This window comes from Mesoplodon bidens (genome assembly GCF_964165515.1).
Source record: "Mesoplodon bidens genome assembly, chromosome: 10".
NCBI lineage: Eukaryota > Metazoa > Chordata > Mammalia > Artiodactyla > Ziphiidae > Mesoplodon > Mesoplodon bidens.
In genome coordinates, this window is record NC_138172.1 from 70,259,990 (window position 1) to 70,285,063 (window position 25,074).

General features: G+C 39.3%; 1 protein-coding gene across 3 annotated transcripts in view; it reads right to left on the bottom strand.

Moving 5' to 3' along the window:
- The window catches only part of BTBD9 (BTB domain containing 9), a 409,031-nt gene that overhangs the window by 100,887 nt on the left and 283,070 nt on the right, over nt 1–25,074 (bottom strand). For all 3 annotated transcript variants that reach the window (XR_014016964.1, XM_081247538.1, XM_081247539.1), the window contains exon 8: nt 3,923–4,112. Coding sequence is in view for 2 of the 3 variants with exons in the window: in XM_081247538.1 (XP_081103664.1) it covers nt 3,923–4,112 (190 nt within the window). In the remaining variant the exon portion in view is untranslated. The remainder of the gene's footprint in view (nt 1–3,922; nt 4,113–25,074) is intronic.

The window sequence follows — 25,074 nt, forward strand, 5'->3', positions numbered from 1 at the left end:
GTTAGTCACTCAGCTCTGTAATGCTCTCCCTCTAGGTGCTGATTTGGAATCTGGGCTTCTTTGGATACAGTGACTAGGAAAGCAAGTGAGTCATCACAAGCAATAGAAGCCATGGGTCAAATGTCACTGACTAATCAACCTGTCATTTGTCAGTTACCCATCCCCATGAAGAGGCGCCACTGATCTAGTTTCCTATCAATAAACATCTATCTGGGCACATCAGCTGCTGCTAACCACGGCCTGCCGAGATATCCAGCATCACCCAGAGGCATTGGTGGTAAAGAAATCCCTCTTCCTTTCTTCTTGATAATGTCACAGAAGAGGCAAATGCAGTTCCTGACAACGTAATGTTAGTTTCATAGAGATGTGTCTCTCTGAGCATTCAGCCAGTTTCATGGGGCTTCAATTGCATGGATTTTCTCACTGCAAAAGCAATAGCTCGGCTTAAGGAAGGTGGAGGCTTCACACGGTGCTGAGATACACAATTCTGCCTTTGGTTGGGCTCACACTCATCACCCCCCTCTGAGTCAGGAAAAAAAAAACTGTTTGGGAGAATCATTCTTTTTCCACATTTAAAGAAAACCAAATGGGACTGTTCTCTCTTGTCTCTCTTAAGCTCCAGTAACACCTTTTATCTGGAGTCAGATTCAACATCTCTGACTGTTTGAGTAGAGCTAGAGGCCAAGGTAGCCTTGCCACATGAAAAGCTTGTTTGTCTCTTTCTGAGTTGTCACCTTGGCAATGACCTCATGAGGCCCCTGCTGGATCTAAAATTCTAGATCTCCCACTATACCCGCTATAATTTCCCCTTCTATCTTGATAGACTACCTCATCTGAACATTCAATCTGTCAAGGAACACTTATTCCGAGTTGCCACAGGCTTCATATATCGGGTGAGGCTGGGAGGAGGCAGCAAGTAAACAATTATAATACAAACATGACAAATGCTCTGGGAGGAATTACATACAGAATGTACGGAATCATTGAATAGGGATGTCTAAATCAGCCCAGGAGATGATACAAGGTTAGGGAAGCATTCCTAAAGGAGTGAAGTCTTGAAGGGGTTATAAGAGCCAGGTAAAAAGGGGTGATGAGAAGGTAGTGAGACACACATGTAATGAGAACAGCATGTTCTAAGAGTTGAAGGCATGGGGTAAGAGAGGGGTGACACGTGCAAGACTGCAAGTAGTTGGATAGGCTGAGACAGTACGTGTAGGGGTGGGTGGAGAGGCAGCAGACAAGGCTGTACAGACAGAAGCAAGTCACATGTTCTTAATGCCGTTGTCTGAACTTTCTCCTTAAGGCAAATAGTAGCCATGAATCCTCTTAAGAAGGGGCATGACCACATCAGATTTGTGGTAACAGTGTGGGAGATGGTTGCAGGTGGGGAAAGAAGAGCTAGGTAGAGAAGAGAAACTACAAAGGTGCAACTATGGTGATGGCAGTGGGGATGGGGAAGAGAGGAAGGATTTGTGAGATCTGTAGGAGCTGGTATTGACAGCTGACTGGTTCAGTGGGGGAGGTGAGGGAAAGGAAGGAGTTTAGGAAGAGTTCCATGTTTTTGACTCAGTGGATGGGTGGATGAGCAGTACCACTAAATCAGATGTGGATATCGCAGTGTGAGGCAACTTGAGCAGGGAAAGGGGAGAATGGTGGAATTCCATTTCTGACATATTGCTTTGAGATGCACAGGGACCACTGTTGGATGGGGGTTGGAGAATGTGGGGGGCCAGGTAGGCACACAGAATACAGGGAACATTAAAAGAGAGTGGGGGGCTTCCCTGGTGGCGCAGTGGTTGAGAGTCCGCCTGTTGATGCAGGGAACACGGGTTCGTGCCCCGGTCCGGGAAGATCCCACATGCCGCGGAGCGGCTGGGCCTGTGAGCCATGGCCGCTGAGCCTGCGCGTCCCGAGCCTGTGCTCCGCAACGGGAGAGGCCACAACAGTGAGAGGCCCGCGTACCACACACACCCACACACACACCCACACACACACACACACACACACACACACACACAAAGAGAGTGGGCAGAGCTGCTAAGCTGCCAGTTTGCTTCTATCTTCATTGGCAAGAAGACTGGTTTTCAAATTAGAAATGGCAGAACAAGCATAATAAAGAGAAACCTGAAGCCCCAAATAGGTGAAGTGAAAGAAAGTATCTAGTCATTTTAAATGATTTCAAGTCTCCTGCTCAGATGAGTTACACACCAAGCCTTCTGAAAGAAACTGCAGATGTAATCTCAGAGACACAATTGGTAATCGTCAAGAAATTGTGCAGACTATAAGACAAGAGAAGGACAACTGTTTTCCAGATTTTTAAAGTAAAGACGAAAAGATTGTAATGGGAGATATTCAGATAAGTTTCACACCATTTATGACAAAGACTCTAGAATGACTTATTAAATAGATGGCTTATGATTACTTTAGTTAATGCATGCAGCTGAGAAGAAGGAAGGAGGGCGCGTTGATGGCTATCTGACGGAAGTTTATTCATACTGCTAGCTTGTCCAGACTGATTGTGGCTTGTGTCCTCCCCCTTCCTAAGCACAAAGTGAGTTGTCTGGCCTGCAGTATGAATTCAAGGCTTCTCTATCTGAGATTTGTTGCCTGTGGTACTCATCCTGTATGTGGCCCTTTAAGAAAAGAGGTTGACAATTTAAATGAAGAAACCAACAGTCTGAATTCTCCAAGAAATCCAGCATCACTTGTCAGGGTACCCCAGGGAACTGACAAGCAGCATTAACCTCTGCAGTTATTAGCTTAAACATCAATAAACCTTTGTCTATTAGAATCCCACTACCTTATTTTTTGTGCTATTTCTTTCTTTACACATACTAACTTTAAAATGAGAACAGGAAACAGTAAGGCAAATGTGGTACAGCATGATGGCAGGAAGGCAGTCATGTCTCACCAACATCTCTACCTCTGGCAGGCTAAGATATAATGTAAAATATCTTGTGTTAAAAATATATATATAGGGCTTCCCTGGTGGCGCGGTGGTTGAGAATCTGCCTGCTAATGCAGGGGACACGGGTTCGAGCCCTGGTCTGGGAAGATCCCACATGCCGCGGAGCAACTAAGCCCGTGAGCCACAACTATTGAGCCTGCGCGCCTGGAGCCTCCGCAACAAGAGAAGACGCGATAGTGAGAGGCCCGCGCACCGCGATGAAGAGTGGCCCCCGCTTGCCACAACTAGAGAAAGCCCTCTCACAGAAACCAAGACCCAACACAGCCAAAAATAAATAAATTAATTAATTTAAAAAATATATATATATATACACACACACACATTAGTCTTTCAGAGACCTTCTTAGAACCTTAAAAAAAAAAGGGGCAGCCTATTTGAGACCCAGATGACTCTCTTGAACTAAAGTATATCCTCTGGGAGATGTCACCAGTGTCACATTTCAAAATTATATGATCCTACAAATCAAGCAATAGTGGGTTAAAGTTCCCTTCTTAAAGCAAAGCGAAACAAAACAAAACAAAATGAAAACAACCAAAAACCCAGACATGAAGATTAGTAAAAAGATCTTTTAGAACCAGGTTTCATATTCAGATCTGTTTGGTTCATATATAAAGTCATTTATTCGAGTTGAAAATGATTTTGACATCCTGTAAGTCCCTAACCAATACAAACTGAGACTTGTGCCATATCCAGGGAGAGGCCCTAGTCCTCTCCCTCCACAAATCTAAACTAGTCCCTCCACAAGTCTAACTTTGGTGCATTTCCTCACCAGAAAATCCAAACAAGCACCTTGTATATCTTTGTCCCTCCTTTTCCATCCCCTCCTCTCAATATTTAGAGCAAAGAACAGAAGCGTATCTTCACTGAAGTTACTGGGATCATCAGTGTACCAAAACACAATCTGCACATGTGTCTTCCATTTTAAAAGTAATAAATGAAAGGGAATCTTCTTACCGTATTGACCCGATCATGTATGGCTGTGCCAGTTGAACCACAATTGCACCACTTCCTAGCTGATGACATGTATAGCCAGAATCCCAATCATAGTTCTTAGTGTCCCCATTCAGCAAGGCATTTCGGCTCCGACTGACTCCTTCAATCACACTGGCACAATCAGCAATTGTTGCAACGTTCTCCATGGGAACTGTGAATCCAACACAAGATTCAGCATCAAGATAAAGAAGCCAAATATATCCCAACAGTGTGCTACGAACAAAATTAATTAATTACTATCAATAATAAAACAGAAATCAGAGCATTTTGATTATCTCAAGATATGAACACATTTCCATGCCAAATAACCTCTAAAAAAGTTGAACCTGAGGCTGGAACAAACCAAACCACATGTAGCAATTAACCCTAAAGAATTTTATTACAAAGAAACATGATACCCCATAAAATATAGAACAGATAAATACATTGTGAAATATTACTACAGTGGGAAACCACACAGTAGTTGAGATCAATTAACTACAGCTATATCCAAATTGATTAATCAAAAAACAGTGTGTTGAGTGAGAAAAGCAAGGCACAGAAAAACACAGTGTATGAGTTCATTTATACAAAGCTTTTTAAAAAGGTGAAACTAAAAATATAATTTGTTTAGGGATACATATATAAATGTAAAACTAAAAAGGAAATCCAGGGAATTATGACACAAAATTCATGATCATTTGTATGAGAAAGAGGGAGATGAAATCTTGGAGGGACACCTACCAATGTGCCTAAACATTAATTGATTTCATTTCCAAGATGAAATCCTGGAGGGGCTTCAAAACTACTGGTTTTCTTCTATTCTCATGAGGCGATAGGTACATAAGCACTTATTTTATCAGTATTCTCTAAACTGTACATATTTATTACACTTAATAAATGTAGTAAGTTTGTTTAAAGAAGCATGACATATATAGATTTAGTATTTTAGAATTCATAAAGCAGGAAAACAATCCAGGACATGGTACCAATCCCTTTGCAGAATATACAGTTGCCCTCGGCCATGATTCATTTCCCTTTTTTATCTGTTTACTATTCTGAGCAATTCAACACATACGCTCATCTCTTTGTTCATGAACTGCTGCATTCTGAAACACCAGCTCTGTTTTGATTCTGTGTCTCTCTATGTACTTCAAGTCCACATCCACCTGTTCATTTACAAAAGTCTAGGGTATCCACAAAATGATATAGCTGTCCAAAAATGATGTAGATTCTCTAAACACTGAGAAGAGAATGATAAAAGGTGAGAGCCTTTTAAGTCCACTGGGACCTTTTTTGTGCATTTACTAGCCCTGCGATTTTCTTCAGAAATTTAAGTTATTTAACCTAAATCTACAATTAACCTTAGCTACTTACATTCAAGATGTGTAGCTTACTTTACAAAATTTTAAAATGGATTGAAAAAAAGACAATTTCTTATTAGATATACACTATACTTTTCAGTATAATATTATACTCTATGCAAAGAGAGAGGGTGAGCAGTACTACTATCACGCCAAAACATTTCTAACTTTATAGTGATGCGGAGTAAATAATCTTCCATGTATCTCCTAAGCAATGCATTTACTTTCCAAAGGTGGGCATGCCTGTACTCGAGCCCTCATCTACCTTCACTACTTGCTTTGCTCCCTCATCTCATACACCTTCACTGCTTGCTCTGATCTCTGTAGATAAGGACAGCCATCCACAGATAAAGAAGAGAGGAAGGGAAGGAGGAAGGGAGAGAGATTGGATTTTCTGGCCATGAATCCCTTGACTATGAAGCTTAACTCTAAAGCAATAAGCAGAATCTCTGGTAAAGTAACCTGTGAGGACAGTTCCCTGGCAGAGAAGGGACTTATAGAAAAGCCCCCCTCTGACTTTGAAAGGAGAAGAGATAAAGGACTATATTTAGAGGCTAAGTCATGGTACCTCCATCTCATGGAAAAGGGGAAGTATTCTGTGATTTGGAAGAGAGAACTAAAGGATGTGGCACAAGATACACAATAAACTGAGCTGAGACATAAAATCACACTGTAGGTAGCTTAAGCTGCAGTAAGAGACAGTCTCCATTCTCCCAGGTGCTTAAATAGCACACATTTATTTTTCATCCACACTATGCATTCAGTGATGATCAGCAAGGTGACTCTGAGCATTGCATCACACAGGGAACCTAGTGACAGAAGCTTTGTATAGATTGATATGTGCTTCTTCAATCACAGCAGCAGTGAGAAGGGAGTGAACTGGGCACTGGCTCTTAAAACTCCTCCCCCAAAGCAACACACATCACTTTGCTCACATTTTGTTGACTAAGGCAAGTCACAGGGCCTTACCTAACTTCAAAGGGGATAGGAGAGGGCTAACTTGTTGTGTGCCCAGGAGAAGAAGGGGAATATTTGGTCAACAATATTAACGTCTACAATAAACATTAAACCAGGATGAAGGAACGTTCAATAGCCAGATAAATCTAGTTCATTTGTGTAAAGTATATAAAATATTTCGAGGTATAAATATACCAAAGGGACATTTAGATTGTTACCATTGTTTTCTTTGTGATTACAAATGTGTCTTCTTGGGTACATAGGTAAGAGTTTCTTCAAGGAATATGTAAGACATATATATGTATATATTTATACATACACACACACACACATACGGAAGTGGAATTACACTTGTGGCTATGAGTTACCTCATTGGCAGGATGTCAATTCTTTCTTGGTTAATGTTGAGTTGAAATATTTAACTTGTTCCTATATGATTTGTGTTTTCCCTTTCTTGTTTATAAATTCTTTCCAACCCCAAATTTATAAAGATATCTCCCTATATTTTCTTCTAAAAGTTCTCAAATTTTGCTTTCCACATTTGGTTCTTTAATCTATTTAGGATTTGTTTTTGGTATGCTACTAAATACAGATCTACTTTTACCTTTTATTCATAAGGTTAGCTAATTTCCCCAGCACCATTTAATGAACAGTTCATCGCTTTCCTCCACTAATTTATGTTACTTTAGTCACATATAAAGTTTTCATACGTATCCAAATCTCTTTTTAAGATCTGTACTCTGGTTCCTTAATTTGCCTAGCCTTGTGCCTTTACCATGTTGTTTTAATTACTATAATTTTACAGTATCATAAAATCTGACAAACTGAACACCTGTCTTCCCTCTCCTTCCCCTTCTTCTCCGTTTTTCTTCAAAATTACCTTAGATATTCCTGGCCTTTTCAGGAGAATTTTGTGTTTTGTTTAAGTTTTCAAATATACTAGCATAAAGGATTCTTCAATATATGCAAATCAATCAGTGTGATACAGCATATTAACAAATTGAAGGAGAAAAACCATATGATCATCTCAATAGATGCAGAAAAAGCTTTTGACAAAGTTCAACACCCACTTATGATAAAAACCCTGCAGAGAGTAGGCATAGAGGGAACGTACCTCAACATAATAAAGGCCATATATGACAAACCCACAGCCAACACTGTTCTCAATGGTGAAAAACTGAAACCATTTCCACTAAGATCAGGAACAAGACAAGGTTGCCCACTCTCCCACTATTATTCAACATAGTTTTGAAAGATTTTTTTTTTTTTTTTTTGTGGTATGCGGGCCTCTCACTGCTGTGGCCTCTCCCATCACGGAGCACAGCCTCCAGACACGTAGGCTCAGCGGCAATGGCCCACGGGCCCAGCCGCTCCACGGCATGCGGGATCCTCCCGGACCAGGGCATGAACCCGTGTCCCCTGCATCGGCAGGTGGACTCTCAACCACTGCGCCACCAGGGAAGCCCTAGTTTTGGAAGTTTTAGCCACAGCAATCAGAGAAGAAAAAGAAATAAAAGGAATCCAAATCGGAAAAGAAGAAGTAAAGCTGTCACTGTTTGCAGATGACATGATACTATACATAGAGAATCCTAAAGACTCTATCAGAAAACTACTAAAGCTAATCAATGAATTTGGTAAGGTAGCAGGATATAAAATTAATGCAGGGAAATCTCTTGCATTCCTATACACTAATGATGAAAAATCTGAAAGGGAAATTAAGGAAACACTCCCATTTACCATGGCAACAAAAAAGAATAAAATACCTAGGAATAAACTTACCTAAGGAGACAAAAGACCCATATGCAGAAAATTATAAGACACTGATGAAAGAAATTAAAGATGATACAAACAGATGGAGAGATATACCATGTTCTTGGATTGGAAGAATCAACATTGTGAAAATGACGATACTACCCAAAGCAATCTACGGATTAAAGGTGATCCCTAACAAACTACCAATGGTATTTTTCACAGAACTAGAACAAAAAATTGCACAATTTGTATGGAAACACGAAAGACCCCGAATAGCCAAAGCAATCTTGAGAAAGAAAAATGGAGCTGGAGGAATCAGGCTCCCTGACTTCAGGCTATACTACAAAGCTACAGTAATCAAGACAGTATGGTACTGGCACAAAAACAGAAATATAGATCAATGGAACAGGATAGAAAGCCCAGAGATAAACCCATGCACATATGGTCACCTAATTTTTGATAAAGGAGGCAAGAATATGCAATGGAGAAAATACAGCCTCTTCAATAAGTGGTGCTGGGAAAACTGGACACTTACATGTAAAAGAAAGAAATTAGAACACTCCCTAACACCATACACAAAAATAAACTCAAAATGGATTAAAGACCTAATGTAAGGCCAGACTCTATCAAACTCTTAGAGGAAAACATAGGCAGAACACTCTATGACATAAATCTCAGCAAGATCCTTTTTGACCCACCTCCTAGAGAATTGGAAATAAAAACAAAAATAAACAAATGGGACCTAATGGGACTTAAAAGCTTTTGCACAGCAAAGGAAAACATAAAAAAGATGAAAAGACAACCCTCAGAATGGGAGAAAATATTTGCAAATGAAGCAACTGACAAAGGATTAATCTCCAAAATTCACAAGCAGCTCATGCAGCTCAATATCAAAAAAACAAACAACTCAATCCAAAAATGGGCAGAAGACCTAAATAGACATTTCTCCCAAGAAGATGTACAGATTGCCAACAAACACATGAAAGGATGCTCAACATCACTAATCACTAGAGAAATGCAAATCAAAACTACAATGAGCTACCACCTCACACCAGTCAGAATGGCCATGATCAAAAAAATCTAGAAACAATAAATGCTGGAGAGGGTGTGGAGAAAAGGGAACCCTCTTGCACTGTTGGTGGGAATGTAAACTGATACAGCCACTATGGAGAACAGTATGGAGATTCCTTAAAAAGCTAAAAATAGAATTACCATATGACCCAGCAATCCCCCTACTGGGCATATACCCTGAGAAAACCATAATTCAAAAAAAGTCATGTACCACAATGTTCATTGCAGCTCTATTTACAATAACCAGGACATGGAAGCAACCTAAGTGTCCATCGACAGATAATGGATAAAGAAGATGTGGCACATATATACAATGGGATACTACTCAGCCATAAAAAGAAACAAAATTGAGTTATTTGTAGTGAGGTGGATGGACCTAGAGTCTGTCATACAGTGTGAAGTAAGTCAGAAGGAGAAAAACAAATACTGTATGCTAACACATATATATGGAATCTAAAAAAATAAAATTGTTCTGAAGAACCTAGGGGCAGGACAGGAATAAAGACGCAGACGTAGAGAATGTACTTGAGGACACGGGGAGAGGGAAGGGTAAGCTGGGATGAAGTGAGAGAGTGGCATGGACTTATATATACTACCAGAAGTAAAATAGGTAGCTAGTGGGAAGCAGCCGCATAGCACAGGGAGATCAGCTCAGTGCTTTGTGACCACCTAGAGGGGTGGGATAGGGAGGGTGGGAGGGAGACTCAAGTGGGAGGAGATATGGGGATATATGTATATGTATAGCTGATTCACTTTGTTATAAAGCAGAAACTAACATACCATTGTAAAGCAATTATACTCCAATAAAGATGTTAAAAAATAAAAATAAAAATAAAGAAAAAGCAGTAAGCCTTGATGTGGAAAAAACAAAAACCTAATATACTAGCATAAAAATTTTCACAGTATGTTCTCATTATCATTCCAAACATTTTTATTTGTACCTTTTCTTTCTTTTTTCGTCAGTCCTATACATGTTTGTCTACTACATTGTGTTTTCAAAAAAACAATTTTCAATTTTGCTGATTATTTTCTTTATTTCCTACTTCACTAAATCTGCTCTTTTTATTACTTCTTCTTTCTACTCCTTTGGATTTATTCTATTTTTTTCTAAATATCTGAAGCAAATAATGAGCAAAACATTAACTTTTCTTTTTTTCTAATAAATGCATTTAAAGCTAATATTTTACCTCTAAGTCCTGCTTTATCTTTACCCTTAAGTTTTGATATATAGTGTTTTGAAGAGTATTAGAGTCAACTATGGTGTAGAATGTTCCTCCATCTGGGTTTGTCTGACATAAAGTGTTTTCAAAGTTGATTGCATCTAAGTTTTTTCTAATTTCCATTAAGATTTTTCTTTGCTTCATAAATTATTCATAAGAATGTTTTTTAACTTTTCAAGTTTTTGTTACTGATTTTTTTTTTTTTTTTTGCGGTACGCGGGCCTCTCACTGTTGTGGCCTCTCCCGTTGTGGAGCACAGGCTCTGGACGTGCAGGCTCAGCAGCCATGGCTCACGGACCCAGCCGCTCCGCGGCATGTGGGATCTTCCCGGACCGGGGCACAAACCCGTGTCCCCTGCATCGGCAGGCGGACTCTCAACCACTGCGCCACCAGGGAAGCCCTGTTACTGACTTTTAATTACACTGTAATGTGGATAAAAAGGTGTGGTCTGTATGATACTGACTCTGTAGAATTTGATGAGATTTGCTTTTCTGTGGTCTAGTTCATGGTTCTTATAAATATTTTACATGTGCCTGAAGAGAATGTGTATTCTCTAATTTGGGAGATCTATGGTTCTATATATATCTACTTTATCAAACTTACTGAGCTGTTCAAATCACTTACATGCTTACTAATTAATAGGAGAGGTTTGTTTAAATTTCCCACTATGACTGTAGATCTGTCAACTTCTCCTTGTAATTCTGTCAATTTTTGCTTTATGTATTTTGAGAACACATTTAGTGTTTATTATTTTAGAATTATATCTAACTGGTAGATTGAACCTTTCATCATTATGTAGTGTCATTTTTTATCTCTAATAATGCCTTTGCCCTAAAATCTACATGTTCTGATGTCAAATAAATATAGTGCCTTTATTTAGCTACTGTTTCCTTAGCATCACTCTTCTATTTTTCTGGTCTCTTGTGATAACATATAACTAGATTTTTGAAAAATTCAGTGTCCTTTGTCTTTTAACTGGCAGATTTACATGACTTATATTAATTGCTATTACTGATGTATACTAATTCACTTTTAAAAAATTTATTTATTTTAGGTTGTGTTGAGTCTTTGTTGCTGCGCACAGGTCCCCTCCAGAGGCTGCGACAGGGGGCCACTCCTCATGGCGGTGCGTGGGCCTCCCACTGTGGTGGCCTCTCCTTCAGCAGAGCATGGGCTTCAGGTGCATGGACCTCAGCAGTTGTGCCCAGGCTCAGCAGTTGTGGCTTGCGGGCCCCAGAGAGCAGGCCAGGCAGCTGTGGCGCATGGGCCCAGTTGCTCCGCAGCATGCAGGATCCTCCCGGACCAGGGCTCGAACCTGGGTCCCCTGCATTGGCAGGCTGACTCCCAACCACTGCGCCACCAGGGAAGTCCCACTAATTCACTTTTATTTCTACTTACAAGTTTTTTTTTCTTTGCTGCTTCCCCCACCTCTCTGTCTACTCTGTTCCTGTTTTCTAACAGATTGAATTTCCTTTATTTTCCCTACCAGCTATCCCTATTATTTGATTGGGAAGTTATATATTCTATTTCTATTCTTTTACTAAATTCTATATATGCATACCAGACTTAACAATGCCTAAAATTAAAAATCACATATTCCCTTCTCCTGAACAATATAAAAGATCTTAACACTTTTTCGTACAAATCATCTTGCCTCTTGGCTTGTTATCCTTACCTAACATTTTACTTCTACCTTGTTTTAGACTCTCAAAATCAGTCATCATTATTATTATCTCATACAGCCAAAACTTATTTATTCACATTCACCAATTTATTCACCTTTACTTTTTTAATATCCTCCTTTCTTCTTGGTTCAACTTCCTTCTAAGACACATCCATTCAGCAAAGTCTTTACTTGAAAGTGTATTTTGCCACCACTCTTGAAAAATAGTTTAATTGGGTATAGAACTCTAAGTGAAAAGCTGTTTTTCCTCAGCACTTTTAAGATATTATTCCATAGTCTTCTAGCTTCTTCTGTTAGGTCTGCTGTCCCTCTAACTGCTGTAATTTGTTTGTTTCTCCACAGTTACTTTTAAGGATTTTTTTGGTTTTAGTGTTTTGCAATTTTACTATGTTGTACCTAGATACAGACTAAATTTATCCTTCTCAGGACTGAATATAAGCATTTATGGCTTTTATCATGTCTGGAACATTTTAACCATTATTTCTGTGAGTATTGATTCTCCCTCATTCTCTGTTTTTTCTTCTTCTAGAATTCCCATTAGACCTCTGTTGGAACTTCTCATTCTATCCTCTCTATTTCTTAACCTTCCTTTCATTTTTTCCCTCTTTACCTCTTTTTGAAGCATTCTGGGTAATTTCTTTAAATTACTGTTGTGTTCACTGCTTCTCTCTAGGTGTGTCTCATCTACTATTTAACCTGTCCACTGAGTTTTAAAATTTCACTGTCAAACAAAAACTACCCAGTATTGAAAATAAGTGAACTGAAGCTATATGTATTAGCAAGGGTCAATCTTACAAAGAAAGTTGGTTAAGAAGAACAAGTCAGAAAAATACAAAGGGTACAATTCCACTTCTATCGTTTAGTGATAGACACCTAGTGAATCTCACCTATATGGTGAGATAAGAAAGGAGAGCCAGGGAGTAGTAAACACAAATTCAGATGAATGGTGACCTCCAGATAGGAAGATAGCAGGGATATGCTGTGGGGCGAACACGCAAAGGGTTTTAAAGACTTGGTAGTGTTCTATTTCTCAAGATGGGTGGTGAGCATGTGAGTGTTCCTGGTCTCCAAACTTTACATATATGTTCTTTATGTTCTTTTCCACAAATGGAATATCGGTTATTTTTTAAATTCCACAAATTTTAATACTGTTTTTATGAAAACCAGAAATATGGCAAGTAATTTCAGAGGGTTTGAAAGGATAAACCTTTTAGGATTCTTTACAATGCTGATGTGCTCTGTAGTATCCACTAGATCTTGACGGTTGTCCTTGTTGACTCTCCCTGAGTTTATCCATTTCCTCCTAAGCTACCTTACTGCTTCACAATTTTATCCCTAGATGATCTAATTTTAACTAGTCAATTAGTGCAGCAGCATCAGAGACGATCATAAAATCATTAGTGATATAGTTTAAAGCTCTTTGGGAAAAAAGGCTGGGATAAGCACTCAGAATTCCTTTTCTAAAGACATATTTAGAAATATTGACTAAAGTAGATTCTTTCAGTCTCCAACATTTTCTCTAAGCAAAAGTGCCCTAGTAATATCACCCTCTGACCCTCTGGAATCTTAAGGTAGTCTAACATATGCTTCATTAAAGAACTTTGCCTTCTTGGGACTTCCCTGATGGTCCAGTGGTTAGGACTACACACTTTCACTGCTGTGGGTCTTGGTTCAATCCCTGGTTGGGATTTTTAAAAAAAGAACATTTCAAAAACAAAAACAAAAACAGTGCCTTCTTAACAAAAAATCCTATATCTATGTGCTGGAGAATAGTATTCCATGGTTTCCACTTTGATCTTGACATCATCGTTCATTAATGTTTTTCAGTCAAAGTCTGGATCTACAAAGGGTGCCCAACACAGATAAACATAGACACATATAATACACAGAGATAGACTGTATTAGTGAAATCTACCCCAACTCCTAAATTTCCTTTCAAGAAACTGCTTTTGCTAGAACTCTACTAGCAACTTGATAAGCAACTGTACTTATTCCATAAGGTAGAAAATCAGATCAGCACTTTTCTTAATTCTCATTCCTATGTTTTAAACAATGAGTCAAATTAACAATATAACGACCAAATGATGCCAACGGGTGGAAAGAAGAGAAGGATAGGGATCTGGGCACAAACCCTGTGGATAAAGACTTTCTGTAAATAACCAAGGTGAGACCATAATTCCAGCACTGGGCCAATTCTTAATATCCAAATCAGTATTTCAATCTGATCTAACTTGACAATTGGAGATTTAGCATGTGAGTTTCATAAGGGCAGGAACTTTTCTTTTTTTCACTGCTGTATTCCCATCTGATAAGAAAGAGTGTCTAGCATATAGTAGTTATTAAATAAATATTTGCTGAAAGAATGAACCAGAGCTGGAAAAGCATGCGTATATAGGTGCGGCACTTAACATAGCTCCTTACCAAAAGCTAGAAAATCTAAAAGTTACTGAATAAAGCAGGAAAAACTGCTTTCTAAGGGAAAGTTTTCTTAGAAAAGTGAAGTATGATCAATCTCTGGGTCTTGACCTAAACATTAAAAAGAAAACAAATATGCCCACTGCAGAAGAGCTGCTTTATAAGCACTACATATACCCTTAGCTCTCTCAACTTCTCTTCCCCTAAAAGTTTGTCTCACATACAGAAAGATTGGTCACTCATGGTAGAATAAAATATTTTCTGATAGGGAAACCATTTGGGGGAGAACAGGAAGAAGAGGAGGAATGTATATAATAACATGACTTTTAAAGACTATAGAAGCTTTTTTATGCCTGATAGTATTGCTATCTGGTTATAGTCATACTATAAGAGTTCTCAGAGAAGAGGTCTGTCCTAAATGTCACCACTGGGTTTACTAATATAGGCCACTTCCTTCATTTCAGCAGGAAAAAATTCTGTTATTAATTCTTCTTCCTAGAAACACAAACCTCAGCCTTGGACTGCATAATAATTACTTAATGGTTTGAATAAATTCTGTAGTCTTTTTTCCTGGGAAAAATTAGAGAGTGATTCTAACTGACTGCAACACACAGAAGGTGCCATACTGTTTTTCTTCCCATAGGGGCCGGGCCACTCCCCATTTGAATGTTCATTACCGTCTTTCATATGTGTCTGATAAATTTATTAAAAACACCATCTGGATGGAGCTCAGCTTTGTGCTGTATTTCCAGTCTTCCAGTTTCCTCCCTTGTCCCACTGGAATTTCTGCCCCAATTTGTGTCACTCCGTTTACAAAACCATATTGCCAAAGCCCAGCAACTCGCGTCTGTCTCTTTCTGGTTTTCCTTTGCCATCCTTCAGCTACATACCTATTACAATAGCCTGTGCTAGGAGCAAAGGGGAAGTGCCTGGGCAGAAATTACTTTTCCCTCTCTATGCACATAGCAATTCTGCTCAGACAAATTTAATTTGCTGCTTCTGAATGCAAAAATTGCATGTTAACAAAGTGTATACATTCTGCAAGTGTATGAATATTGGGATGACTCCCACTGTGGGGAACTGCAGAAAAGGTGATCTGAAAACAATTGTACTGTCCTCTGTTCTTACACAGCACCAGGGGTGGCCAACAGCCTGCCTGTAAATTTAATTCAGGAGTAATAAATTTTTTAAAAGGCGGTATTACTTCACTAGGACATGACCTGAGGGCCACCTGTACCAGCTATATTTAAAGATAAGACTGACATGTTATTTAACTGTCTCCAGAGATCACCTTTGAGAGATAGGGGGAAAAACCCATTTGAAGCAGATTTTAAAAGTGAAATAGCAGTTAGCACTTAACAGAGGATTGTCATCTTCAAAAACAGTGCTTGATATAGCAGAAACGAACACAACAACATAAAGTAATTATACTCCCATAAGGATGTTAAAAAAAAAGAAATAAACAAGTGAGCAAGTAAAAAAACAAACAAACAAATAGTCCTTGTGTTGGGTTTCATGCAATGTTTCCCTGGCTGTTTTCATTGCAAATTGTTTTCTAATAGCACAGTAGTTCACACAGCCATCAAGTACTTAACAGTCTCAGGGAGATTCTCCTCTGTTGCCAAGATTTTCAGAGTTACAAAATATTCCCTTCAAAAAGACAACTAGGACTATCAGCTTAAGGTCACATGAGATATTCACCTACAGACCTACACTATTTTTTTTAAAGGGGGACTTACCCTAGGGGCCTATCCACAGGCCTACATAGGAACTTGTTGCTGACCAGGCAAGCTTCCAACCCAACTGCAATCCAACCTTCTGTCAACTTACTCTAAAGGGAAAAATACTCACAGCTGTTATGTCTGAACAGCTGTAAATGAACAATAGCTAATTAGAGCATAAGCCCATTTTTCTTGGAAACTATCAAAAAGCTACAAAAATGTATTCTGCAACACTGGCACTAAGTTACATTCATTCCTGGTTTTATCTATCAGGTTAAAAAAAATCAATTTTCTTGATGCAGCCACTATGGAAAACAGTATGCAGGTTCCTCAAAAAACTAAAAATAGAGTTGCCATATGATCCAGCAATCTCACTCCTGGGCATATATCTGGACAAAAATATAATTTAAAAAGATACATGCACCCCTATGTTCATAGCAGCACTATTTACAATAGCCAAGACATGGAAATAACCTAAATGCCCATTGACAGATGAATGCATAAAGAAGATGTGGTACATATATACAATGGAATACTACACAACCATAAAAAAGAATGAAATAATGCTATTTACAGCAACATGGATGGAACTACAGATTATCATACTAAGTGAAGTAAGTCAGAAAGAGAAAGACAAATACCATATGATATCACTTATATGGAATCTAAAATATGACAGAGATGAACTTTTATGAAACAGAAACAGACTCACAGACATAGAGAACAGACTTGTGGTTGCCAAGGGGGAGGGAGGGTGGAAGAGGGATGGAGTGGGAGTTTGGAGTTAGCAGATGCAAACTATTATATATAGAATGGATAAACAACAAGGCCCTACTATATAACACAGGGAAATAAATATATTAAATATTCTGTGATAAACCATAATGGAATAGAATATTTAAAAAAGAATGTATATACGTATAACTGAATCACTTTGCTGTACAGCAGAAATTAACACAACATTGTAAATCAACTATATTTCAATTAAAAAAATCACTTTTTAATCATATAGTATATCACATTACATTGCTGAAGAAAACCCTTTAAACTTTTCCTTTCCCAAATATGCCCCAGTTCCCAGCACTGTGGAAAGGCTGCTTCCTAACACAATTCCAAAGGATTCAGTCATGACCATCTCTCCATATCTGCAGGGGAAGCCCATGGGAAGAAAACAGACCTTGCCATTTCAATGCTGGCGACCCATTCCTCTGAGCCTCTTTTCCTTTTTTCTTTGTTTTCATTTTTATCTGTTTCAGTCAGTATAATCTGTGTTCTCATCATTCCTGTTATAGCTCCAATTCTGAACATCACCAACGTTGCCCAAATCACACACCCGATCTTGAGATTATAAGGACATTGACAATCATGCTGGGTTCTATTTAGCCAGTGACAGGAAGAGGTAACACTTTTCCAAACTTTAAATGTGGCTTTCCCTTCTCCCAAAGTATGCAAACTTTATAACTTTAGAAAGTTATAGCTCCAAACATGTTTCAGAGAACACGGCAGTTTTATAGGAGATGGAGGTGAGAAATCAGAGGTGGTTATTCCCAGGGGCAAAGGTGAGGTGGGGTGGGGTCAGTGGATGCCAAGTATGCATGTTCACCAGGATCAGTGAATTCACAAAGCACCTTCAAGAACTAACTGCTTAAGAGGTTTACTCTCTTATCTGTAGTTTTCAAACTCCAGCATTCATGCTGGAGGTTTTAGCTGTGAAAATCTTCGATTCAAAAAGACCTTAAAGAATCAAGCATCAAATGTTTAACAGCGGTAACCACTGCAGCGTATCAAAGGGGGATTCACTCTGCAGGTGAGGTCTTTAAATTTAGGACAAAGGAATTTCCAGATGTAAGAAAAAAGACAGCCCAAACAGCTAACTCTGTGTTTGAACTAACAGGCAATATCTCATTGGGGTGATTTTTTTCCTTTTCTCAGGACAAAATCTGTCAGAGAAAGACTCTACATCTGCCCCCTACATCACGACAAGTTATTCAAGCTGATATGGGGAAAAATACCTAACATACAAAAAGTCACTGAAATTGGTTTTGCAAGTTTAGGAAACTCTCAAAAAAATTTTAAAGTTATAATGTAAAGGGCATCTTTTTCTATGAGTAGTATAAGAGTTTTACATGGATTTATTTTTCCTTATGTCCTAAAAGATGTTGATATTAACAGTTATTTTTTTTCCACACTAATGGTTGAAAGGTCTTCTCAGGCCACAACAATTTTGTGACTCAAGATCAGAGATGTCACCACAGCTTTGGGGGAATATTTCTCATTCGTCTTAAGCATAGAACAAAGATGTGCAAAAGGTTTTCAAAAGGTCCACAAAAGAAGCAGTGGTTTGCACGGAAATGTTTGTGTTTTTTTTTTTTAAACCATCCCTTTAACAAAGTAGTAGCTCTTCTCTCTCTCTCTCTCTCTTTTTAAAATTTTTTTCATTTTAAGCTGGAGGATGTATCTGGTTCAAACTTTAAGTCAGAATGATTCTGAGATAATGGATAACTTGAGTCTTATGATCTTGAATGACGGTCCTTTAAAATGTATCAATAAATATAAAATTTGAGATTTTACTACCAATAGTTATCAGCAGTGAGGCAATCAAACATTAAGTGGAATCCTGTACATTTTACAGAAAATGTCCCAATCAGATCTGTGGCAAGTATGCTCTTACAGTTCCACTTTGGCAGAAACTGCCTGCCACAGATTTTGGAGGCAGAGAGAAAAAGGTGGGAGATGACACCAAATTCTCACATGTTTTAGTTCCCACAAAGCATCCTGGATTGAATTGTGTGAGAAGGAAAGAATCTCTGGGAATCTCAAGGGAGCAAGACTGGAATTCAGAAGAAACATACAGGTAAAGGTGAGTCTTAACTTCTGAATATTGAGCTTTCAGAATTGAGACTCTGTAATCAAACCCCACAGGATGCCTGAGGGAAAACTTGCCTCCCTGGGCTCTCCCAGTTTTAGCCTGAGGGGCCAGCCCAGGGCTGTGGGGAAGTTGAGCAATCCCCTGGGTGAGACTGAGGTTTTGCTCCCTAACAGGCGAACTTGGGGTCCCTGGGGAAATCTGTCTACCTAGCTTCAAAAACTGACAATCAAAGTCTTGTAAGTTCCCTGGAACAAATTTACTCACACTCCTAAGTAAAGTAGTTATGAGAAAAAAAAAACAAACTCAGGAAAAAGTACGATTTACACTACCTCTAGAGGCCAAAGTTAATCTAGATTGAAGAAACAGAATCATGCTGTGTTTTCCAGTAGACTTACAGTGTATGATGAAATGAGTCTTGTCTAAAATACAATAAAAGGCAGTTTAAAAAGCACCTTCTGCTACTACTCTCAATTAATTATTCTTCTAATGGTTTACACTTAGTGCTTTGGGAAATGAAAAATGGGTGTGAGTATTTTTAAACAGAAGTTTATTATGAATATTCTGGGACCTGTCAGTTAGGAAGTATCTTATTTCTGAGTTCTAGCTCTCTTTGCATCATGTCTCTATACTTTAATTCTGAGAGGAAAAGCGTTTGCTACCCCCTGCCTGCTTTCAGCTCAAACATCCACTGGACCAAGGCAACGGACTGGAAAGCAGGTACCTGAAGAACTCACCTCAGTTCCGTAAACCATGCCCTAGGCAATCTCGAGAAGGCCATTTAACCACCCCGTGACTCAGTTTCTTTACCCATAAAGAAAAGAATCCCTTTCTCCTTCTGCCTTCTTATGAATATTGAAAGAATAAATTAGATCATGTTCACAAAAGCATCTTGAGATTTTCAAAAAATCACAAGATTCAGGCTTGGTGCTTCCCTAGTCATGAAGGGCCAGGATTTCCCCACATGGTATGGGTAGGTGGGACCAGCATTTCAGAAATCTGGGTATTATACAAGAGGTGAGACTTTTATTCTCATGAGTCACCTTGTAATTGTAAAAGGATAGGAAGCAGGGAAAGGAAGAGCCAATAACAATTCTACTGACCAGCAAAAACCTATTAGCACCTGCTAGTGTAATATGCAGCTGGCAGTTTCAGAAAAACCAAGAAAGCATTTCCTTCTGGTCGATATTTGCTGGGGACAGCAATTTCTGACTTCCTGAATCAGATCAAGATCATGGGAGTTATTAGACCAAAGAAGTCTCTTTGTGCTAACAGTACGGTGGCTGGGGGGTCTCCTTTCATTAAACAAAGGGGTCTGCCCACAACCTGCCTTCTAGGATAGTCACTGCTTTGAGGTTTCATGAGCTATCACCATTGAGTGAACAAATCAAAACGCATTAAAAAAAAATCACAGACACAAACAGACTTACAGTTTACCAGTGATATGGACAGTGATGAAAGCCATATGGGCGCTCTACTCTTCTTGGGTGAAAGTAGGACGGGGGCAGGGGGAGAAGAGAGGGAGAGGGAGAGGGAGAGGGAGAGGGAGAGGGAGAGGGAGAGGGAGAGGGAGAGGGAGTGGGAGAGGGAGAGCGAAGGTTCCCTATAGTATTTAGATGGTCTTCAAATGTTCATAATTTCCTTGGGGTGTGCTCGTTGCCAAGTTGACAGATGTCGCTGGAAAAACCTGTACTATTCTGAAGAAAGGCTAACCTTTCAAGAGGGAGAGAGGGGGAGGGAGCCAGCGCACCAGTTCGGAGAAGAGATGACATTAAGCTGGACAGCAAGCTACCCTTAGCAAGCTGGATCTTTGAAAGGCTGTGCTAACACTGCCAAGGAGAACTGTCAGGGAGAAATCTCATTTCACCATGGTTTTCCTTGCCATGAGTTTAAATTAGTTTTTAAAACTAAACACTAGATGCCCTAGACAAGTCAATAATTATTAATTATTACTTTTTTAAACCACCAAGACTCCGATGCTAAGTTGCACGACATTACTCTAAAAGAAGTCATGGCTACGCCATTTTATACTCTCTCCTAAGCATTTACCCACTTTCTTTTTCATTCACTCTTCCTGGTTGTACTTTATACATAAAGAGAAATGGGTTCTTCAAGGCAGACTGCCAATGATCTTATCCCAGACTTCCCCACTGGGTGCAAACATACACGCCTCTTTTGCTTGCTTGGCCCTTGACATTTCCTAATGAGAGCCTTTCAAAAGAGGATCGAGAATGTTGAGTATTAATTTAAGGGAAAAAATGGTAGTTTAGCAAAGCCCCAGTCCCCTTCCACCAAATAAGAGGAGAAAGCACATTAGAGTCTCCTTGTTTGAGATCTTCAGCCTGTAGGTCAGCCAGTGCAGCCAAATCAGCATTTAAGTGATTAGAGCTGGGGCTGGGGAGGGAGGGGAAAGCCAACGGCACACAGACCTCCCTTTTCAGCACATATGCCTCTGTTCTCTTCCTGAGGAAGACCGCATCTCCTTTTCACCTCCAAGATAGTTCTCTTGCATTCCCAACTGTAAACCTCCCGCTCAAAAATCCACATGCTCTTGTTCATTAATGTGACCATTAGTCATTTCTTCCTGTGCCCTGGGTACACCCAATGTTTTTATCAGCTCTGGTAAGGAGAGACTCACCTAAGGTCTTCTTATGAAAGGCAGATTACCAACCTACCCATTTAAAGATTAACAGTACTGTGCCATAAGGAAAATTATACCTCCAGCTTGAAAACCTGCAATTGGGGAACAATTTTACAGGATCATATTCATTTATATCAATTATCTTGTTTATCAAAGACAATGAAACCCACGGTAGTAAAAAGGTACAGAGCGCACTGTGAGGAATAATTAGGTCTCACCCTCCTGGAGGCCAATAGCCATTTACCACTTCACTTTGGGAGGTGATGTTTACAGTGTCTGTTTTATAACTCCCTTCACATTAACTTTCAAATGTCAAAAGCAGGCAGTTAATTGTATATTCTACAAAATGTCACATATATAAAATACTGAGATATAAAATTATTATATCCGATCTACCATAAGAAATCCTGCCTTTTAGATTTAATAGCTTGTCAGTCTCTGGATCTCAGCTTAACTCCCATTATATGGACTGTGTTCGCCAGGTAGCCACTGTCTGACGAATAATCTTCTCTGCCTGCACTGTGTCCTCAGCCAGATGAGAAATAAAAATAAAATTATATGACAATTACTATTACAGTTTAAAGTAATATGTACTAAGAAGAATGGGAGATATATGAGCAGCAATGTCACATGTTCTGATTTCATTCCAGCTCTGAGAACAAGATTCAGAGAATCATGATGCAAAGCTTATCAAAGCAGTTTAAACTGAAGAGACTGAGTGTGCACTGCCCAAGTTCTTTAAAGCTACTGGGTGTTGACACCAACAGCCTGTGTCTACCCCAGAATCCCTCTATCACGAAACTACACACCAGCATGAGAATTTCTTTTCAATCACCTGCCAATTTTGCAGAGGTCAAATCCCCTCCCTCTGCAACCCACTATTCCAATCTTGCCAAAACCAACCCTTCTGGCAATCTCTTTGTCTGTAGGCTCAAAGAACCCAATTCTCCTCTAGAGCCATAAAGATCAGACAGACAGGAAGGAGAAGAGTGCAGCCAGAAAGAAGGGAGGAAATAAAACAAAGCAGTGTGTTTCTATGAGGAAGGAAAGGAGAGGCCAGGAAATCAGCTGGGGTTGGAGGGAGGCCAGGAGGGTTCCTTGAAATCCATTAGATACAATTTATACACTAAAATTTTTGTGGCTAAAATTTAATGAAACAAATGAATAAAGAGAGATACCAGTTGACTATGGAACTCCCGTTTCAGCCCATTTCCATGGGCACAGGATGGAAAACATACAATTTTGTGCCCATAGGAGGTTAATGCTTTCTGACATGACTGAGGGCTTGGATATATGTGAACTTGCTTGACTAATCCACACAACCAGTGAAGCACTGGTAAGAAACTCAGAGCTACAGGAGCTCATCAAGTCATTGAATTTACGGTTAGAAAAGAATCTTGAGGACCACTTAGTCCAAGACACAGAAAATTTATATCTTATTACATATTGATCCAGAAAACAGAAAAAGTGGGAAAGCTTCTCAAGTCATTTTAATGTAACTTTGGTTATAAAATGACTTAGAGATGAGAAAAGAAATTTATAGGCCCATTTTATTTAAGAAAATAGGTGTAAAAACTCTAAAATAAATATTAGCCAACAAATCCAATAATTATTTAGAAAATACATCATGTCCAAGAAGCAATTATCCTAGGGAATGCAAGTATGGGTCATCATCAGAACATCTATCATTTCAGTGGGTTAAAGAGTGATTGTGAGCAAAGGAGTGTTCCAGTAAGATTACTTTGGCTGGAGGGTGAAGGACAATGAGAAGGACTAGAGAGGATGGGGGAGACCCATGAGTAGAAAGACCAGGGCAGTGGTGAGGAGAGATGGTGGTGGCTTACACTAGGGTGGTAGCAGTAGCAGTGGCCAAAAAATCACTAGGGATTAGAGAAATGCCAATTAAAATAACAACAAGATACTACTTTATGGCCATCATAACGGCAGACTAGAAGAACACATATATTAAGTGTGGGTGCAGACATGTGGAGGAAAAGGGCTCTCGTGCGCTCCTGGTGGTGGGAGCGTAAATTGGCACTGCCCTGCATGAAGGTAATCTGGCAGTATGGATCAAAATGAAAGGTATGCATGCTTTAGTACTCAGGGATCATACATTTGAATATAGGTCTCAGAAAAAAGATGCAAAGGAGACAAACACAAAGAAACTCATTGCAGCGTTGTTTTTGAGAGCAAGTAGCTGAAGGCGACCTAGGTCTCTATCACGGGGGGAATGAATGAAACGGCAAGACAATAACAGTACCCACCTTACAAGACAGTTGTGAAGGTTAAATGATTTTATGTAAAGAGCTTAGAACAGTGTCTGGCAAATTGTAAGAACTATATAAATTCACTGATAATATATTTATAGTTATTATGATGAAATACTAAGTAGCATTAGGAAACAACGATGTCATAAAACCATAATACTAGGTCAGAAAAGTTATGAAAAAGAATAAGGCTTATGGCATAAAAACATTTTTGATGATTAAAACACATATACAACCCTCTCCCAACATTACAAATTTTCCAAATATATGTGCATATTAAGGACATAATGAAACATCTTAGAAATGGTCATAAGGGGAGGGGAGCAGAAGTGGGGTTTAACAAAGATGAGGAAACACAAATAAAAGAGAAGGCCTTGCCTGGATCACTGAGGATGATGTATTATGGCCTAAGGTATATAATGAACACAGTTATCTAAACCTAAAGGATACTTGTTAAAACACAAAAGAAGAGATCATTAGGTTAGTTTTTTGTTTGTTTGTTTTTCTTTTGCGGTACGCAGGCCTCTCACTGCTGTGGCCTCACCCGTTGCGGAGCACAGGCTCCGGAAGCGCAGGCTCAGCGGCCATGGCTCACGGGCCCAGCCGCTCCGCGGCATGTGGGATCCTCCCGGACCGGGGCACAAACCGGTGTCCCCTTGCATCGGCGGGTGGACTCAACCACTGCTCCACCAGGGAAGCCCCTAGGTTAGTTTTTTCATTTCATAGCTGAGAAATTGTAGTTTCAGAGAGATTGTGACATTTATTACACAACAAATCAGCAGCTGAGTGAGAACCAGAATCTGCATTGATCTTATGGTCCTCAGAAGGCAACACATCATTCCTTCCTTCCATCGGACTGTCCATCTATCCACCTATCTAGTAAATATTTATTGAATATTGAGATTTCACATGCTGGGAATACAGCAGTGAACCAAAGAGACACAGTCCATTCTATTATGGAGCCAGATAAACAAATGTAGAGTTACAAATGAAACTAAGTACTTGGAAGAAAAATACCCAGATCTATTAGCATCATACAAAGAAACTTTAACCCAAACTGTGGCTAGAGGGTCAGGCAAAAGTTTTCTTAAGAAGTGACATGTAAGCTGCAATTTAAGTGATCAATAGGTGGTTAAGGAAATAAATGGGGTGGGGTGTGATGCAGTGAGGCTGAGA